The sequence below is a fragment of the Mus caroli genome, unplaced genomic scaffold (genome assembly GCF_978045245.1).
Source record: "Mus caroli unplaced genomic scaffold, Mus_caroli_1 scaffold_6, whole genome shotgun sequence".
NCBI classification, from domain to species: Eukaryota; Metazoa; Chordata; class Mammalia; order Rodentia; family Muridae; genus Mus; species Mus caroli.
Genome location: NW_028227261.1, coordinates 89,450,420 through 89,471,047, shown reverse-complemented (window position 1 = coordinate 89,471,047; position 20,628 = coordinate 89,450,420). Strand labels below are relative to the sequence as shown.

At 40.5% G+C, this 20,628-nt stretch overlaps 1 protein-coding gene across 3 annotated transcripts in view; it reads right to left on the bottom strand.

Annotated features, from left to right (window-relative positions):
* Nucleotides 1-20,628, bottom strand: part of Astn2 (astrotactin 2) — a 1,028,198-nt gene that overhangs the window by 887,805 nt on the left and 119,765 nt on the right. For all 3 annotated transcript variants that reach the window (XM_021160104.2, XM_029476271.2, XM_021160105.2), the window contains exon 2: nt 4,777-4,964. In XM_021160104.2, coding sequence (XP_021015763.1) covers nt 4,777-4,964 — 188 coding nt within the window. The remainder of the gene's footprint in view (nt 1-4,776; nt 4,965-20,628) is intronic.

The window sequence follows — 20,628 nt, the reverse complement described above, 5'->3', positions numbered from 1 at the left end:
GTAGAATCGTGCCCAAAAACACAGACTCGCAATTTGAACAGACTGTAGTTGGAATCTCAGCTTCAGTATTTATTGGTGATGTGCATGAACAGGCTTCAAAATCTCACCAACTACCAGGTTCCTCAACTGCAAATGGGGTAAACAACAGCATCTTCTTTTAGAGACTTTGCTGCATTAAACAAAATAATGAAACTGCTGCCTTTAAACTGCCTGGCAGCAGAAAGTTCCCCATGCCTGTGACTATTACCCTTCATTGTATTCCACTTCATTCATTCCACTTGTGAGTGGAACCTCAGTTGGCACCGAGGAAAAAACTCTTAAGCCGTGGGGAACACCACTCAATTTTATGAGTGATGCAGGTGATTTGACTAAAAATATAAAGGTAATGACAGAGATAGCACTCAAATTTGGAATTGGCTCCTAAGCCATAATCCCTATTAATCTGCTCATGAAATCCACATAAAAGGGCATAATTGTAAGAAGTCATTTGTGGTACCATAGAATTTGAGCCAACAACAAAGAAGATACATGGCGGTCAGTATATAGTGAGAAACAGAAATGAGGCATCATAAAGTATTCATTTTTACCTTTTAACCTTTGCATGTTCAAAATCTCACAGATAGCTATTTTATTAATGTTTAAGGGATTTTTTTGGTCCTTTTTTCAGTTTTTGTTTTTATTTTATTTTATTTTTAAGATAGCACCCATGTTAAGATCTGGCAAGGATTACATATTTGCAAAACAGACCAGCATATAGTAAATACTCAAAGGAAATGTCAGGTGTTATGACAATTTCCTCTACATCACACAGCGATAGAGGAGCACAAATAAGACAAGACCAGTGTCTTCATATTCCTTCAAACACTGCTGTAATGGTAATATTAATAGCCACTGTCTCTGTGGGCTCACTGTGCATCATGCATACTAATGTTCCTCACTATTTATATATTCTCTTCACTCTTTGAGACTGATATAATCGGTATGGTTTTATAGATAAGAAAACTTAGTCTGAACAGTGTTAAAGGACTCAGTCAAGGTAAAAGGGAGAAAAAAAAAGGAAGGTTGGGTAAGGAAGGGAGGTTAAATTAAGAGTCAGCTCAGCTGAATTCCACATATCCATTTTCCTCTGGGCATTTAAGCTTCCTACATGGCTGAGACCGATAGGAGCTCAGGCTAGGTTGGAGACAGAAATGACAATCCACACGGTCTGGCCCGGGTTCAGCAGGAAGGTTCTTTGTTGTAACGTCCTTTAGGATACTGATAATCAAATGGTAGATGACTTGGGAAATAGCGAGCTGCTCACTTCAGGATAGAAGTAGCCTGAAGAGCATTTGTCTCCACCTACATAGCCATGGATTATTGAAGGTTACAGGTGCTGAGAACAAAGGACTGTCCTTAATGCTGAGGGAAGGACACAGCAGTTATGGATGCTTGCCTCCTCATATCCTTCATTGAGATTTCACTGCGTGACTTTGGTCCTCTTACAAAACATCTCAGACATTTACCAAAGATAAAACGGTACAGCTCATGAAGTACCAATGTGATATGAGTCTGGAATTTCAGGGAAACCTGTTCCCAGAACTGTCTCCATGCCAAAGAGCCATGAGCAAGTAAATTTGCCAAGTCTCAGACTTTTCATCTTTGCAATGAGAAGAGTCTCCAGTCATCTTGGAAGCCATTCTCTGTGGTCACAGAAGCAAATGTTTCTCTTTGTGTTCTTGCTGAACTTGTGTAGCCAGGAGAACAAGGACAGAGACCATGGCATTTGAAGCCCTGACTATTCAGGAGACTACAGGCAATGATGAGCCTAATGTGGAACTCAATTTTCCCACTCACAAAAAAAGAGTATAATAAATTTAAAATACTTCTACCTTTTCTTTCTTTTTTTTTTTTTTTTTTTGGTTTTTCGAGACAGGGTTTCTCTGTATAGCTCTGGCTGTCCTGGAACTCACTTTGTAGACCTCTGCCTCCCGAGTGCTGGGATTAAAGGCGTGCGCCACCACGCCCGGCCTACCTTTTCAATGGAACAGCCTCCCAGTAACAAAAGTGAAGTCCTTATGTAACTCTGATGTGCACCTTTAAGATTCAAGTTAGTGGCTTAGTGGAGTTGCACATGTTAGTACAGCCTGCACCCCATACACAATAACAACAACATCAAAAAGGACAGAAGAGTTAAATAGTTGATACAACATAACCTGGACAAGATAGTGAGGGAAAGAAAATGTCACACACGGGCTTTAGGGCCCCAGAGTCCTATATTCCTAGAAACTGGTACTATTTTTGAGAAGCCACCATTGACGGTTCAGTGTATCCAAGATATAAGTGTCCTTGTGGCAAGTAAAGACACAGTAAGAAATCTATCTAAATCCCAACTAGTGGACCACAAGTTGTGTGTGTGTGTGTGTGTGTGTATGTGTGATATGCATAGAATTTGTCAGCTTCTCATTCTCTCTTCTGCAGGCAAACCCTGCAGGGAATTGAAGTGATATCTGGTTCACACTGAGTTATTATTTTCAAACTGAATTTGCTGAGCAAAGAGAAAAGGTAAGGGATGGGATCCTGGGGAAGACTGGTTTACTGGAATAGACACTAGGCCTGGAGACAGAAACGGTACATTTAGAACTCATTTATAATTGAGATAATCTGATATGGGTTACTAGGTTACAGGAAAAAAGTATATGCAAGTAAATGTTATGGCATGAGACGGGATGCACTTAATAAATATTAATCGAAGCTGAGGCTCATGTTCAAACATTAAAGACAGAAGAGCAGTTACACCCTCCACCCCTTGCTACATCGGTTGGTACTTCAAAGCCCATGGGAACTGAGCAAGCACATTAAAGTGGTGTTTACAAATTTGCACCCCCAAATTAGCTTGCAGGCACCTACTTGGGTTGGCATGTGGCTGCATCATTTGCTAAATATATACATGTATATGAAAAAAAAGTCTACCACACACATTCCATGAATAACACAAAGGCCTTGATTTGTGCTTCCACGTGCAGAGCACTTGTTAGGTCCAAAATTAACATTGCTATCTGGTTGGGGTATGCGTATGTTTTTCCAAAAAGAGAAAAATTCCACGATCTCACTCAGCCCTAATCAGAACATCTATTGCAATGTTGGTTGTGGAGAAATTAAAACAAAGTTCCGTTCCACTGTAGAATCTCACTAAATAGTGACTCTTGATGGAAGAAAGAACTAACTAAAGAAATGAGAGATCACTCATTTTTCTGAGCTCCGAATTCTCTTTTTATGTTAAGTATATCATTTTATATTTTCATTTTCTTACTAGTCCATCCTAGAGGTAAAACAGATTAAATTACTTCAAATTGGGTTTGAAGAGTACAATATAGGAGAATAAGAAGCATTGTGAGTATCAAATGCCACCGGAAGACCACCTGATATGCTTTCTGTATACTGCATGTATCTTTTCTTGGCTTTCTATTTCCAGTGCAATAACGCAAATCTGGCTGAAGGTATGGTACAGTTGGTAGAGTGCATGCTTCACAAACAGAAAAATTTGAGTTTATTTCCCAAGAATCCACATTAAAAAACCAGGTATGGCAACATGCACCTGTAGTCCCAGAACTGGGAACCCACTATAGAAGAATTCAAGAGGGCACCAGCCAGCCAGGCTAGCAAATTTCTGAGCTCCAAGTTTAGCAAGACACAGTGCCTCAAAAAACTGGAGAGAGAGAGCGGTGACAGAAGATAGCAAGTGCTATTGTCTGGTCCCACACATACAGTGTCTCTCTCTCTCTCTCTCTCTCTCTCTCTCTCTCTCTCTCTCTCTCTCTCTCTCTCTCTCTCCCTCCCTCCCTCCCTCCCTTTCTCTCCAGGAGTTCTATCCTTTTAAAATAAACAATTAATCAATTAATAGAAGACTGCTCAATTGATTTTAGTAGCCTCTTGGGGGGGGGGGGCAACAGATTCAAAGTGTTATGTCATTCAACAGACCTAGAAGATGCCTTTGCTTCTCTATGCTTCTAATTTTATCTCTAACATGCAGGTGATGTGCTTCACTTCATGCATTCTTGGGTTGCTACAATGAGGCAATTTTCATAAATGTGTACAGCACAGTTCTAGACAAATGAGAGATATCCAATAAAGTCTCTAATTGAGAGATAAGAGTGTCTGTGGGACTCAGTGTTGGCTTGAATACTCAAGAAGAGTTCTATTGCTTGCCCGGTATGGCACATGGGATAAGTTTTTGTTTTCTGGGTTTTTGTTTTGTTTTGTTTTGTTTTGTTTGTTTGTTCGTTTTTCTCCCCTCTGAGTACTTAACAACAAGAATGAGGGAGAAATAGAGACACAGTCCTAAGTGGCTACACTGGCTACATTCAGCTCATGTCTTCATTCTACCTTGTAGTGGTCATGAGGAGTAAAGCACTCGGGAAAGTGCTTCCTCTTCTAGTTTTACTCCAATTTTGTCGGCTCAGTAATTTCTAGAGAGACCGGTTGTATTTAGAAACACTAGACCCCACCCGTAAGCCCAGTAAGACAGGCATGTGACAGATGTTAAACAGCTATTCCCAGATATGTCAGCCCAAAGGCCAGAGTTGAATAGCCTTTATTTTCTCCCCTAATGTGCAGTTAGTTTGTCACAGCTGACAGATGATAGATGTGATTGTGACACTCCAAGTAACACCACAGCATCCAACTGATCTTCTGAGTATCACTCCGTCCTCTTACAAGAAAGTTCTCTCCTTCCATCTGCAGACTAATCCATATTTCTTTCTGTCTTCAACCTTCTTCCCATGTTCAGATACTCACCATCACCGAAATGTGGAGGATATGCATCTGTTCCTCAACGATCTCCGAGGGCTCCTGGAGTGTGGGAGCAGTGGCCTGAGCCAGTTGCCCAGAGCTGCTCATGGAAACGTGGAAGTACAATGTGCCATTCTCCAGCCACTGCTGTCTCCAGTGAACCAAAGAAATGTCTGCTGCTGTGCCAGACATCTCTGTAAGAGAAGAGCAAAGGTTCTGGGTAAGATATATGCCAGACTTTTGTGCTCTGGGAGCAAAGTTGCTGCATAAAGTCATGAACCCAGAAGCCAATTATTTTGTCCAGATGTTTTCCTTTATACCACCTATGATCCAGAGTCACCCCTTCCATTTATAGATGGGAAACCATGGTCACCATATTTCTAAAGTAACACAGGATGAGAGGCAACACTTGATCTTCATGTGTCCAGTGCAATTTTTCTAAGACCTCATGAATGAAAAGGTGGTTCTTCTCCAACAGTGAAGTGAAACTAAGCCAGAGAATAAAAGTATTACAGTTTTCTGAAGTTGCACAGCTAGCAGAAATAAAGAGAAATACATTCTTAAGTTCATGTATGAATTTTACAGACACTGATCAGAAGTCCTTGGATAAAACCTGGAAAGACCTATATAGTATATGGTTTAGCTGAGGATCTAGAGTTAACTCTAATTTGGGAAAGGGGCTAGACAAGTCTGACGTTATGAAACATTCTCAAGCACAACTTCATTTTGGGCAATGCATTATTATGAACTCCAAATCAAGAAAGCTTTGTCACAGATACCTCCACTGATTAAAAATAATTGAAGGAGAATGGAGTCATGGCTCAGTCAGTTCAGTGGTTGTCATGCATACATGAGTACATGAGTTAGGATTCCCCCAGCACTCTTCTTAACATTTTCAGGTGTAGTATATGCTCCAGATCTTGGAAGTGGAGAGAGTAAGATCCCCACAGCTTACTAGTCAGTTAGTAAAGCCATATCCCTGAGCTCCAGATTGAGAATGAAACTCTCCCTAAAAAATGTAAGATGGACGTTATCTGATGATGATACCCAATACTGATTTCACATATCTACTTACACACGTAGATATGTACATGCACTTCCACACACATACCTGATTAAGTATACATTCCTCTTTCTGTCTGTGTCTGTCTCTCTATCTCTGCCTGTCTCCTTGTCTCTCTATCTCTTACACACACACACACACACACACACACACACACACACACACACACAAACCTATTGCACAACTCTATTAATGTCACATAGCAAGAAGGAAATAATTAGGCCTTTCTAGTAATTTGTGAAATCAAAACTCCTAATTTGAAGATCCTAACACTGCACACTTTTATTTGTTCATCAATGCTTTTACAACTAACATATGAATGGATTGTGCTTCTATTAAATATTATATCACCACCATAATTTCTTATTTGATAACAAGGGTGAGGGAAGTAGCTTCAAATGTATTTGATTGTTGATTATAAATTATAATCTTAGTGCCTTTTACAAAAGCAAGGCATTCCTGGAAACATCTCAAAAGGACAAAGCCTATGAGTGCATTTTATGAATATAGGAGTCGGGAGATTGGCTTCTGGGATAATGACCAGGTCTGCTCTCAAATCAGAATTACTTTGGGAGACATAGTAGTGCCCATAAGAAGATTTTAAATCTTAGCAGTATCTAAGGCTTAGAAATTTAGTCCATTGTGGTCACAAAGGTGACCTTGAGACATCATCTCTACTATACTCAAAGATCCTATGTATGTTTCTACACACAAAGGAGGACTGATGGTGTGATGGCCAAATTCAAACCTTTACGTATATAATCAGCTCTTCTCATGTCATAGCTGTAGTGCTCATTTTATCTGATGATACTGAAGAGTCACCTTAAATAAGTAAGTAAATAATATTAGCTTAACTATATTCTATTGAACTTTTCTCATATACTAAGATCTCAAAAGACTTTAATTTCTTGAGGTTAGCAATCAAATGTCCTTAGGGAATGTATTTCTGGCTCTTAGTAAGTGCTAAGAGGAAAGTTAGTTATGAATTTTAAATTGGTTATTGATTTATAATCATCATAATAATTATTGATATAGATAAGTTCTATTTCAGTTTTCAGTTGTTATGAAACAAGGCTGGAGATATTCTTCACGGTGTTTTCTTCAGTGTTCCAGTATACTGTGGAATCCTTGAAAAGACAACCAACACTCCAGCCTTCCTCAGACATTTATCCAGGAACCTAGACTGAGGTAGTATGCTTTAATTTTCTGACTTCCTACAAATGCATCTTAACTTGGCTACCTTCTTCCCCCTTGGCTTCCCATTTATTCTTAACCATAAGCTACAACAGAAGTCATCTCACAGTACTGAACATTCCTCCAGGGCATCCCTCTTCCCAAATAAAAGACAGAGTGGCCAGAAAATGATGAATTATTATTCTAAGTGTACACAGTCTTGGATTGCTTGAACGATCAACCAGAGATGAAGCAGAGATAGCAGTAATTAATCACAGTTCTTTCACTCTTACAACCATAAACAACAAACTGTGAGGGCTTATTCTTATACTTAGGCAGAAGACAATGTCTGGATCTTTCTCTGCACTTTGTCCCCTTTAGGCCTAGAGTGTTCAATTTTCCCACCAATCCACTTCCCTGTCTCAAGACTTGGGACACTGGCAGTATCTTCTGTGACAGCAGATGTGCCACAGTAAGATGGAGGTATTGTAAGAAATGGTTTGCTTATCACCCCATCCATTTTGATAAGTGCATCAAAGCTCAGAACTAGAGATTCAGGGAACTTGGGACTGATGGTTGGCACTTGAAGTAGTTGTAGCACACCCAGAACTGAATTGTCTAAGTCTATAAAATGTCAACAAAGTAGGAATGTTCCAGCTAATACAGCCTGGTTAAACAGGTAGAATAAGCCCATGGATACTGATGGGAATCTGAGCTCTTTTCTCCTGGAGCCTTTAAATCCCATCATGCATGAGAGTTTTTCCACACATGTTCCCACTAGGCAACAGAGGGTTCCAGATGGTTAGTGACACATTTAAGGTTACTGGTGCATCTGTTCTCAGCTGGACTCTGTGGCTTTCCAGTCTACGCAATTTCGACAGTGCCAATTGCACTTGCAGCATCTCCTTTTCCTTGACTAAATTAGCCCATGAACAAAACTAGATTGAGCTCTTTGTTTGCCACGCAATGAGTGTGCAGTCAGCAGACAGTAAACGTTAAATGATAATAACAGTGTGTGAAACATAGTAAATATTGAATCACAGAGGATAGCTCAGGACTTAAACTATTACAAAGAGACTCTTGTTGGGGCAATAGGAGTGGAAGCAGGAGATTGTAAAATGAAAATGACTTTAGTGGAAGCAAACAGCCTTGGTATTCATTCGCTCACTCTCTTATTCATCCATTCATTCATTCAATATAGTTCATCATGGTCCTACATAGTTCCGGGCTACTTAACCACTCAGAATATGGAGATAAATGAGTTGCCTGCAGGGAGCTCTGAGTCTGTTAGCAACACAAGTTCTATGCATTCTGCTATTTCCCAGTCCCATGGCATGACCTATACACACAAACATTCTCTGAGATTCTACCTGATCAGACTTATCCCTTCCCTTCTATATCCCCCTTGGTAATGAGTTACACCCCTATGAGCCTTAATCTATCCATTAAGTGTGCCATCTCAGTCCTCTGTCAGAGAATAAGTATTTTCTGACCAATCCTACTCAAACTCTCCTCTCAGAGCTTAATAATTGGTTTCTTCTCAGTAGTATCACCCCAGTCCAAATAATATCTGCTCTGTGAAGCTGTGCCTGGGCACTCAACCCTAAGGACTCCTCTCTAAGTATATCCAAGCTCTGTTATGTTGCTTTCCCAAAAAATGCCTGATAGGACTTGCCACTATTAGAAATTTATCATACATATTTATTTAAATGTGTTTATTATCTGTCTATCCAGAAGAGCAGGGACCTTTTAATGCCTTACATCTTGCCATTTCTCAAACACCTTGAAAAAATGATTGGCATATAATAAATGTTTAGTAAATACTTACTGGATTTAGGGAGTTTAAGTAAATATATATTTACATATGTATATATGCATATACATATGTATACATATCCATAAGAAAGTAGTACACTTTTTAAAAATTAGAATTCAAGGCATTCAGTCTCATCAGTGAATTAGGAAAAGAATCAGGGACTAAAGCACCAACTACAGAGTACACAGGGGGTACCCATGGCTCCATCTGGATATGTAGCAGAGGATGACCTTATCTGGCATCACTGGGAGGGGAGCCCCTTGGTCCTGTGGAGGCTTGATGATCCAGTACAGGGGAAAGCTAGGCCTCTGAGGCAAGAGTGGGTAGGTAAGTGGGGAGCACCCTTATAGAGGCAGGAGAGGCAGGAGAGAATAGGGGACTTGTGGAGGGGAAACTGAGCAGGGGAATAACATTTGAAATGTAATTTAATAGTCCTGTCCAAGTCTCTGTAAATGGTCTCATATGAACCAATTTTCAATGACCTTACTGAATGTCTTTTCTCTTCTGATGAGACCTTAACTGGAACAGAAGCAGTTGCAATGGCCCATGAGAGTAATGATAAAGACTTGCATTAATTAACCATTATAGAGATTAGAAAGAGGATGTGGTGTTTTGCAATTACTTCCTAGGCTTACTCAGAAGGTTCATGATGATCAATTGTGAAGCTGTAATAGCCAGTGGCAAGGGTAGGCTGAAGTTAACATCAGTACCTTCTCTAACTCTGTCTGCCTGGGCAGTGAGTTCTTATAGGCAATTGCATATAATGTCTTCTTCCCCCTCAGTGAGGCCACACCATTTACAAACTCATTGGAAGCTCTCTCCAGATTTCTGCTGCAAATAATCAACTAGAGGGTCAGCCGGTGCTATAGAAGCAGAAGGCTGGTTAGTTAGCCACATGGGAGATGTTACCAGGATGGCTGGAGATCAGAAGAGCTGCTTATTTTCATAATGACCTTCAGGAATCAAATAAAAATACAATGAGTGCCATAGATTAGGAAGAACAAGCCAATTAAAAGCATAACACGCCTTGGGGATTTTTATTTCTTTTCCAGGAGGCTGAAAGGCATCAGTGGCCTCAGAGGCAGGATGGAGGGCTACCCAGAATTACTGATGAAGGCTGATCCTTTTGCTTGGTTTTGTGGGACTGTTGAGGGGATTTGAGGCTGTTGAATATTTCACAAGTTGCAGACCATCAGGGGAGAACAGAGAAAGGTGAAAAGGCAATCCCTGTGTTTCTTTATGATTCCAATATAAAACCAAGCTACTCAGGGTGGGAGGAGGCAGACGCTGGAGTTAGACTACGACCGGAAGGCATGGTGCACCAATTCTCCCACTTTAATATCTGCTGTTTCATTTTATATTCATCATGTCAGCATAATCTGCCTTTATGGGAATCGTCTTGGTTCCCGACCAAATGTGTTTAGTCCCCCTTTGCTTTAAGTTTGATTGTAATGCGACTTGAAGACTTCAATGAAATGTTTATATGGAGGGACCAGGGGTAGGAAAAAGGGAAACTGCAATTGGAAAATCAATCAGCAGGGAATTTCAAGAGCTGGCTTTGGTCTTGCTACAATTTCTTTGACCTGTTTTTAATGGACACAGGGCTGGCTTGCTGAACAAGCTCACTCTGCCAGTTTCTTACTGTGTGCCAAATAAAGTAGATGCTTTAACACTGAAATCCCTATCTCTGATGGAGTTGCATTTATTGCGCTCTTACATGTATATCTTGCTCCATTTTCTGGGCTAGCCAGCTAGTCCTTGACTTCCTATCACCTTGGAAAAAAACAATGTCTATCCTCAACAGTGCCCACACTACTCTCTGAGTAGTTCTTGGTCTCTAAGCTTAAAGAGTTCCTTCTTGACATTGAGTTCCCAACAGATATTTCCTGATTCTCTCTCTCTCTCTCTCTCTCTCTCTCTCTCTCTCTCTCTCTCTCTCTCTCTCTCTCTCTCTCTCTCTCTCTTACATTTGTGATTTTCTGTAGATTTTCCATGTACTCTACATATTATATTAAAATCTAATTTAATTCAGGTTTTTCTTTTTACTTATTCACTTTACACCACACTTACTGCTCCCCTCCCAGGTTATTCCCTCCCACAACCCTGCCTTCCTGTCCTGTTTTCCTCTATATGCTTTTTACTTCTAGATCTTTCTGTCTTCTCTGCTGCCTTATTTCTCACAGTCCATTTTCATCTTTTATTTACATGGTTTATTGCTGTGTTATCACTTTACCCCTAGATTTCATTTTCTCCCACTCTTTACCACCTTTTTATGCTGTGTTTTCTGGTGAAGAAATCTTAAAGATTCCAAATAGAGAATAAGGTATCTTAGTGACTGCAAGGCAGATTAAGTGATTAAGATTTCTCACTGCTTTCTTTAAGTACACCTAGGTTCAATTCCCAGCATCCACAGAACAGCTCCCAACCTCCTGGAACTAGAGTTCCGGGGATCCTCATCCTCATCTGACCTCTGCAGTGTCATGCATAAACATAGGCCAGAAATAGCATATGTGAAGTACACTTTACATGCACACCTTATCTATCAGAGCTTATTATCACAAGCCTTAAGCCTATTTAGATATCTTTACTTTATAGTGAAGCATCATCATCTCATCAAAACCTATTTTATAATAAAATGCTGACTATCCCTTGTAATCATTGATATACATATCCCATCCTCGTGGTCTGGATACACTATATATTGTTGTATATTGAAATCATATAAGTCTGTAGCTGCGATTTTGGCAGAACTCAAAGTAGGGACTCCATAAACTCTTCCCAAGTTGCAATAAACTATTACTGTCTTCGGGAGAAAGGATAGCAACCCAGGACATTCAGCAATGGCTAGAATCCCACAGAGAAATTTGACAGAAATGGCACCACCATCTTACTCAAGTGCAGGCACTCTGGAAAATGCAAATGAAGAGGAAAATAATTTAACTTTCAAAATATTATGTTGTCACAGAGTGAGAGAGTGGATGCTAATATGGAAAACAGGCAATCTTAGGATTTTATTTGGAGATGAGCCTAAGTATATAGAGTTGGGAAGAGATACACTAAAATAGTAATAACGGTACTCTTCAAATTGTAGGATCAGAGGTGATTTTAATCATGTGCAGATACATTTTCTCTGTATCGACTGTAAATCACCTCTGTAGTAGACGCAAATACATGTATATTCATTTTAAAGATTCATGTAGTGAATCAAGCTTTTCTAAGATCTGGCAGTGAGATATGTTGCCCTCAGGAGCCCAGTCCAAGAGACTGAGAACAAAGGTATGCTATAAATAGTTCTAAATAAAAGTGAGAAGCTTGGAGAAGAGGAGATGGCTTCTGCTTGGATCTAATGTCTTCATAGAGGAGCCCAAAGGATGGGCAAGATTAAAATCATAAATAAATAAATAAAAACCATATCTGGCACACAGAAAGACCTTCAGATGGAAGAAAAGGTACAAAATTCATGAGGTAATAGAGTGGCAAACATATAAGGAAATGCACTGGGGAGAAGCCAAAAGAGACCACCAAGTATCCTCACTGTAGAGGAAACACAGTGACTGGCATAGCCATTGTAGAGAGAGCAAGACATATTAAGAGGGCAGCCACTTCTTATACATGGGATAGCTTCTTTCAGAACAGTAAACATATGTCCCATTTAAGGCTCTTTCACTCAGACAGAGTAAGCCCTGGTTCAGAGTGGTACAGGAAACTCCCCATACAACACAAGTGAAAAATTAAAGCAAAGCAAAGCAAAGCAAAGCAAAGCAAAGCAAAGCAAAGCAAAGCAAAGCAAAGCAAAACAAAACAAAACAAAACAAAACAAAACAAAACAGAAGAAAACAAAGCTACCAACAAATGAACAAACAAAAACCCATTAGGAAACAAGACACTTAGACTGATGGCTGGAAGGATAATGGATGTAGCTCAGTTTTTTGACTCGAACATCCTGCACTTGTGAAAAAACACTGTATTTGGGGTAAGAAACATAGTGTGTCCTGTTCCCTCTAAATTAACCGACCAGTTCACATGAGGACAAACTATAGAATTTGTATGGTCTTTCTTATTTGAAAAATAGGGGTCACAGTCTGCCCTACTTACATCATGTCTAATATAGAATTGAGAAAAAAATAAGGCCAAAAATGGAGACATTTTCACTTATCTGCAGGGTTCTGCAGTTAGTCCGAAAGTATACAACATCATTACCCTGGTCCTCCAGTAATGTATCTCTCACAAATTATTAACTGTTTAAAATATGTCAGGCACAGAGCTTGAGACAGAGAATAGACTAAAGGACGAGCTGCATTTGATCTTTACCCTAACAGGCTTTCTCATCTTGCCAATGGTTTTTCTTTCCTCTGTTGTGGTTTAAAAATCAAGCAAACAAACTCCAAACCAAACAACAGCAAACAAAAATCAGCATCAGCTCCCCACTCCATACTTCATTTTCCTTCTTTATCCATCTTTTTAATCATTCATTCATAACACAGACCTCCTGCCCTCAGTATGTAGCATGTAGAAGGTGCACAATAAATATCTGTTGAATAAATGTACCATTCCCTGTAAATTTATTGAATTTCTTGTTCTCACAAAAATCATAACCTAGGAAAGAATGAAAAGAAAACTATGCAGAGTTATGATGGTGTGGTAGTTACCACAAAGCAAGACACATTGTGCACTACAGGAATGTGTATGAGGCCAGCTATGGTCCTTGTGGATCGGGCATTAGAACAAGGCTATGCAGAATTTATGGTCTGGATGGCTTATGATACTAAGAGATCCTGATGGCAGGCAGGCTTCATGCCTTCAGGATGATATGAATGGCATGCTGGGTTGGAGAGGTCGCCTGGGGGGGACAGAGGGTGGAGAGGTGGCGGGGGTGTGACACAGCTGAGGCCCTGCAGCAGTAGTTAGAAAAGAGCATCCCTGGAGTACCTCAGAACCCCAGCACCACCATCAGCTGTCAGCACTCATCTCTGCCTCTGTCTCCAATCTGCCCATTTCTACATCCTTTGGGAACTGCATCTTTTATATAAAACTAGTTTCCTAAGTCACTCGGTGGAGAAAAATAATATGGTTATGCTTGGTTTTAGAGGAGAGGAGAAGAGAAGAATTAAGAGTTATTGGCAAGGGAGAAAAGCATATCATTTCATATTAGATTTGAAAAAAGTTAGAAGGATGATGGAATTGATTCTCATTACTCAGAGCTACTCTTTCCTGAACCATCTCTCTCTGTCTCCCTACCTCTTTTGTTGTCTCTCTGTGTCTCTCTCTGTCTTTCTCTCTGTCCCTCTCTGTCTCTCTCTGTCCCTCTCTCTGTCTCTCTTCTCTCTCTCTCTCTCTCTCTCTCTCTCTCTCTCTCTCTCTCTCTCTCTCTCTCTGTCTCTCTCTCTCTTTTCTCTCTCTCTCTCTCTCTCTCTCTCTCTCTCTCTCTCTCTCTCTGTCTCTTTCTGCCTCTCTCTGTCTCTCTCGGTCCCTCTCTCTATCTCCCTGTCTCTCTTTGTCCCTCTCTGTTTCTCTCTGACTCTCTCTCTCTCTCTCTCTGTGTCTCTATCTCTGTCTCTGTCTCTGTCTCTGTCTCTCTCTCTCTGTCTCTCTGTCTCTGTCTCTGTCTCTGTCTCTCTCTCTCTCTCTCTCTCTCTCTCTCTCTCTCTCTCTCCCTGTCTCTCTCTTTGTACACTTTTTTCAGGAAGTCTTTCCTTGTAATTTACCTTCACTGTACTTTTGTTTTATCCATGTGTTAGATAGTTCTTCTGTTCTTTTATAAGTCTACCATAACAGTCAGATTTATAGTATCCCATTCCTGAAAATGATGTGGAAAAGTAGCTAAAATCAAGGGTATGGATAGAAACATTTGCAATACCTACTGAAGTGTCAGGCTGGTATCAGGTTCTCATTTATTGCTTTATTTCATCTGACTAGAGCCATGGGTAGGCAAGGTGGAGAATGTTCTATTCATTTTTCAGGTGAGATCTTTAATGCCTCGTGTGCTTCCATTTAATAAGGAGTAGAGCATTTAGGATCTAGTTCTTGATTCCAAACTGAGTGCTTTTCATTACCTTCCTGCTTGGACTATGAAAAGGGGTCAACACATTAAAGTAAAGAGACAGTGGGTTCACCTCCACTTTGGAGCATGACATTGGAGCATGACATAAGAAGCACTGGGACAGTTATCCTGCTGGTCTACCTGATGGAATGGCTGCATGTTTCTTCAGTCTGAAAGTCACATGTTAGGGCTACAAATGGTTCCCAAATATCTATCTTTAAATATCTTTAAACATCCAAATATCACCACCACAAAGTGGTTCAAAAATTATCATGTAATGTAGGGTTTGTAGGGTCACTCTGTTCCTTTCTATATAATTGACTAAGTTGACCTTTAACAGGCTCACTTCTCTGCACCTTACTTGTCTCAGCAACAAAGTGGGAATCATATAAACAATCTCTCATGATTATTGTGAGCATTGGGAAATGGGATGTGTGAAGGAATAAGCATTTAGCCTGTGGATATTCCCTGTCAGTCATCTGTCTTCTTGTCAATTTTACCATTTCACCTCTGTCAAGGCAAGAAGAGTCAGTCTGTTTTGAGTGTGTGTGACAGTATCAAAAGTAAAGAAAAAAGAATCAAAATAAGTATAAGGCTGCATACTTTGTGAATACTGTCTAAGTCCCTTATACCTTATCCAAAGGTTTCCACATCTCTCCATTAACCCTAGAATAATTATGTGTAATCTTATGAAATTACAGTAGAGACAACAAAGGGGTAAAGTGTTGACCCACCAATTTTTACCAATCCAGAAAATGAGGACCAGGGATGGGAAGAACTTGTCTTAAGTCACAAAGCTCCACTACATAACACTCTTGGCATAGAATATAATAAAGATCTACAACAGAACCAGACCAGATGGTGGAGGTAGAAATCTCCATGACTTTAGGCAGTGATTTTCTTTTTAACTTTGGCTTCTAAACCTTTCTTAAAGATGCTGCACAACACTCCTTACACTACTGCTCCTAAGAGATACAGGTTGATCTCCTATCCAAGAGGCTGAGCAGGGGAGTGTCAGTGCATGGATTCAGAGCTGACAGGCAATAAACTGTGGTGAGTCAGGGAATCCTAAAACCAAGCAGCAGATGCAAGGACTGTGAGAGCTGTAGAGTCAGTAAGCAGAGTCCTTGAGATGAGATGAGATGAGATGAGATGAGATGAGATGAGATGAGATGAGATGAGATGAGATGAGATGAGATGAGATGATTGGCAGCCAGTACCACCAGCTATTTGCAGAAAGGAAGACTAGGAGGGACACCCTTCCATGATGAATTGGCTCTTGGGTCAGACCCTCACCAGGACCCATATCACCACACTGAAGCAAATTCCTGGTTGCCAATATTTATTCATAGCTCACCAGGTACACTCATCTGTCCCTCTGCCTTCATAGATGTTATTCTTCAAAACTTAGCTGAGCCTACCACTCTGGAGAGCCCAAACCTTGGGATGGTATCCTTCCTCTAAACTGTCAGGCTTCTAATCTCTGTACTGATTCACTAACCTTGTTCAGGCCTAATTCTCATCACCTTTGCTAAGTCCTAATATTCACCACGGCTATGAATCATTGTTATCTCCACTTCCTCCCAAGCAACAGCGTAGTGCTCTGTGAGACAGCCAGAAGTTATTGAATATAGGAGCATCCAAGATTGAAATTAAAGCCTTGGTGAAGAAAACAGAGTGTGAGACATCTGGTCACAATTTCATGTATTGAAAAAACTGAGCACAGATAGTAGGAAAGATGAAAACAGACTGGACACCAGAAGTAGTGGGCAGCAAAAGACAGCTGGGTTCTTCTATCTGTCCCTGGTATCATCCATCTTGCACTTCACAGTACTTCACTTAACCTTGCTTCTATCCAGGCAGCACTAATATGGATCAAAGCACTTGAAGAAGGTCCACCATGTGTACTCCTTATATTTTCTATGCCTCCCTCCCTGAATCCTTCATCCAATACCTCCCTCTAACCCATTTTCTTCCCTTTAATCCTGAGCCAAATGCAACCTTACCTGTATTCTCAAAGCTCCAAGGTCTTTGTCCACACTTTTCTCCATATCTAGGTTCTCACTCTTACATTTTCATGCCTAATTCAATCTTTAGAACTTAACTGTATAAACTGACTGCATATCTCCTGCATACATAGATGCAATATGCAGTTGTAGGTTCTCTTTTCAAGAGGTGAGATTGCTCCTCTTCCCTGAGCAAAATTGGCAACGTAATATTTTTGGTCAGTGAATGAATACTAAAAGTGATACTCTCAGAGAGAGCAGGATGCAGGAGGGGGCCTTAACAGAGTATCTGAAAACTCACCTTTCTCTGTTCTTTGGAGACTTTTGAAGCTAAAACTAGGATTCTAGAGGATGAGCATGGTATGGTCCACTTTTCTAGGTTGCCCCAGAAAATGTCCACTGTGAATCATCAGTTCTGTGAGAAAGGCTACCATAGGTGTCCAGTCAGGTCAGCAAAGGCCTTCAGAAGAACTGCCCGTTCAGCTTCATCTAAATCACCAACCCCCATAAATAGGAGCCAAAAACAGTCTCAAGTTACACACAGCAACGGCTACCTAGAAAAATCATCAAGTACACCTTCCTCCTGAATCTGCGCTCCCTTCAGAGTTACGGTGGATATTCCTGCTTTCTGCTTCCTCACTCTGCTACGCTTCTCACACTACGAGATACTCATTTCTTTAGTTATTTCACACCTCGCCTGCTTCTGTTCCCTGAGTCTCAGAGCCTCTTTAAACTAAAGTCATCTCACTCAGTGCCTGATACCTCCTCAAGGCCCAGCTTGGAGCCAGCGTTCCATGGGTATATGTAGTGCAAAGCAAACAGAAAAGGAAGACTTTTTTTTTCCCTAAGCAACATTATACCCTTGTTTCCTTCAGCCCCTCCTCCTCCTAATCAAATCTCACTGGCCCTGATTTGAAGGATTGAGAGGGTATTGATTGGTTCCAACTTGCACTGCTTGAGGAGCGTAATCTACCTCTATATTCCTTAAATAAGCTCCATGCCTATTCAGTGTGTTCATCGCAGCCTTGATTGTAATTCAGCCTCTACTCCATTACCCTTATTTATAGCATGGTACTGGAGTGCAGAGCCTGGGGCATCAGTGCAATGATTACAGGACCCTTTTGACTTGCAATTCCACACCATTCAGCCCAATTTAGACCAGCTACAGATGGTGCCCAGTGGCAGTGAAGGAATGATTTGAGGATGGCAGGCTCATAGATGGGAGAAAGGAAAACTCCCTTTAGAATTTCTCTATCAGAGGATGCAAAATCCAGAATGGGAAGCCCAGAATCACTCTGCAGCAGGACCGTCAGTGCATAGATAGTAGCAAACCACACTTTCTCCAGCAGGGCAAGACACAGGCAATGGTCCCCTGACCATACTGTGCTTATTTGGTTTAAATGTCAGGCATATGTCTCCAGGTTGTAAAGTAGAAGGATATATCTATATGATAAGGTTAGCCACAGGAAAAGTTAAATTTCATTCTTGTTGCTTTCTAGCATCCCCATCTCTGGGCAATCGTCTTCACATCTACTACATGGGGGTAAGGGCTGTTCTCTTGGACCCCTTCCCTAGACCACTGGAAGATGCTAACAATAAACCCATGAAAAGGAATTTTGAATGCCATAATTCTCTAAGCAAAAGTCAAGGTCATGATTAATATGAATAATATGGTGGAAAATGTCTAGTGAATGAGTACCAACATCTGAACAGGCAAGACTGAACCCTGCTCTCACTTGTGAATTCCCCATTTCCATGCTATAATAGAGGGGCTGAGCTCAGTAACTGCTACCAGCCTGCTGGATGGAAATCTCTGATCCTTTGCTAGGGGTAAAAAAACTGGCAGCAAGATCATTTCTTAAAGCTTCACTCTCATTATGAAAACACAGTCATACTCTCTGGAGTGAGAATCAGGTAGGCAGGGACTAGATTCTTATCTGCTACAGCCTACAACAGTGCTGGGTACTGAACCTAAAGTTAATATGATGACTTATAGTAGTTTAGTATTTATAGTGTTCCTGGCTGTATGCATGTTTGTTCATTTCTTCCTCCCAACATTCCTCTGACTTATGGATAATAACAAATGCAGATGTTCACAGTGTTGAGAGATCAGAGTCAGCTAAGGGATTAGCACCAGCCATGCTCAGTAATGTGTGCAGCAGTGAACGCTGCTCAAACTACCATTTCTCCAGTGCTATACAAATAAATTGCTTTTTACTCTAGTTAATAGAGACATTTAGGATCGCTTGCTCCGAAGCACCCAAGCTTGTCTTTGATTGTAAATTTCTGGAGAATAAGAATCACATCTGTCGGATGTCCTCGGTAGCAGACTCTGGTTACAATCTTGAGCTTCTTTGGAGTGTGAGATTAGGAGTCGTGAGTCTGAGTTATCCCATCTCCCCTCAGCCCTACCCTGCCTTATTTCTTCCACCTCCAGAGTCATAGAAACTAAACTTAGACTATGCCAGCTCAGCATATGTTTCGAAAGAGTATCTGCAGCATGAGGCAATTTGCTGGGAGCCTTTGCTGTCTTTTCTCTGTCTCTCCAATTTTCATTTGGAAGCAGGAAAGCTGAATCTTACGGGGCAGTCCCAGTATGTCTCAAGAGGGTGAAAATCTAGAATCCTAACCTCTAGGGCGAGAAGATAGACTTTCCACAATGTTTTCTGTTGTCTCCCTGATTAAGCAGATCATCTGAATCACCTGGCAATGGTTCCTCTCTCCTAACCCTCACTCTTTTCCCCTGGGAAATTATAGAACCCAAGGAGTCTTCAAAGGTTAGAGGAATGACAAGGGATCATATTAGTGGGAAATACACTCCTTAAAATGCCTTTGTCTTGAAGGATACTATGTCATACAATTATAATACAGAGAAAAGCACATATTCCACCTCATCATTTACATTATGGATCAGTACATATCTTACTTTCTGAGTGTTACAATAGGAACTGGCAAAGAGGATCGTCCCCCCAATGTCACACATCCATAAGATTCCATTATGGGCAGTGTGTCTTTTCTGCATGTTGGCCTAATTTAATAAAATATTTTCTAAGACTATTCTTATCCACATAGATGATATGTAACACACTAAAAGGAATTAGGTTCCTAGAAATGAAAAGCAATGTCTCCAGGATGAGCCAATGACACTATAACAAAGGGAATCAGGCTGTGTGCTCACATTGCAGATTAGGGCCAACATTGGGAAATCATTTGTAGGAAACATACAAGGACAATTGGCTTAGGTAAGTCACAGGTATATCAGAAGTCTTTTTTTTTCACAGCTTAGTAATACAGGTTAATGGTGAGCTCTTATTGAATATTTTCTCCCAAAGCACATCTCTGTTCATATATGCATGTATTTCATGTACCATGCTTCTATATACTTCCAGAAAATCATTTGATTTCCTAAAACAGAAACAATATGATTATATGTGAGTCCACCTTCATAAATATGGATGCATACAAACACAGGTTTGTGTGCATGTGTGTGTATGTGTATGCATAGGAACACAGATACCAGAGCAACATAGGTTGAGCTATTAGAGATTCATGCATACATTCTGCAAAACTGCTTCTTCTTTCTTATGCTAGCACCGTGAACATGTGTTCATGTCCACACATGCCCTGACTTGTGGCAATAAGTCACTTTGACAAACTGGCACTCATAGGCAAATTATTATCTATATGCATACTCACATAGAATGTTCACCATGATAATCTTTATACATATATTTTTGTCATTTATATTTGGTCAAAACTT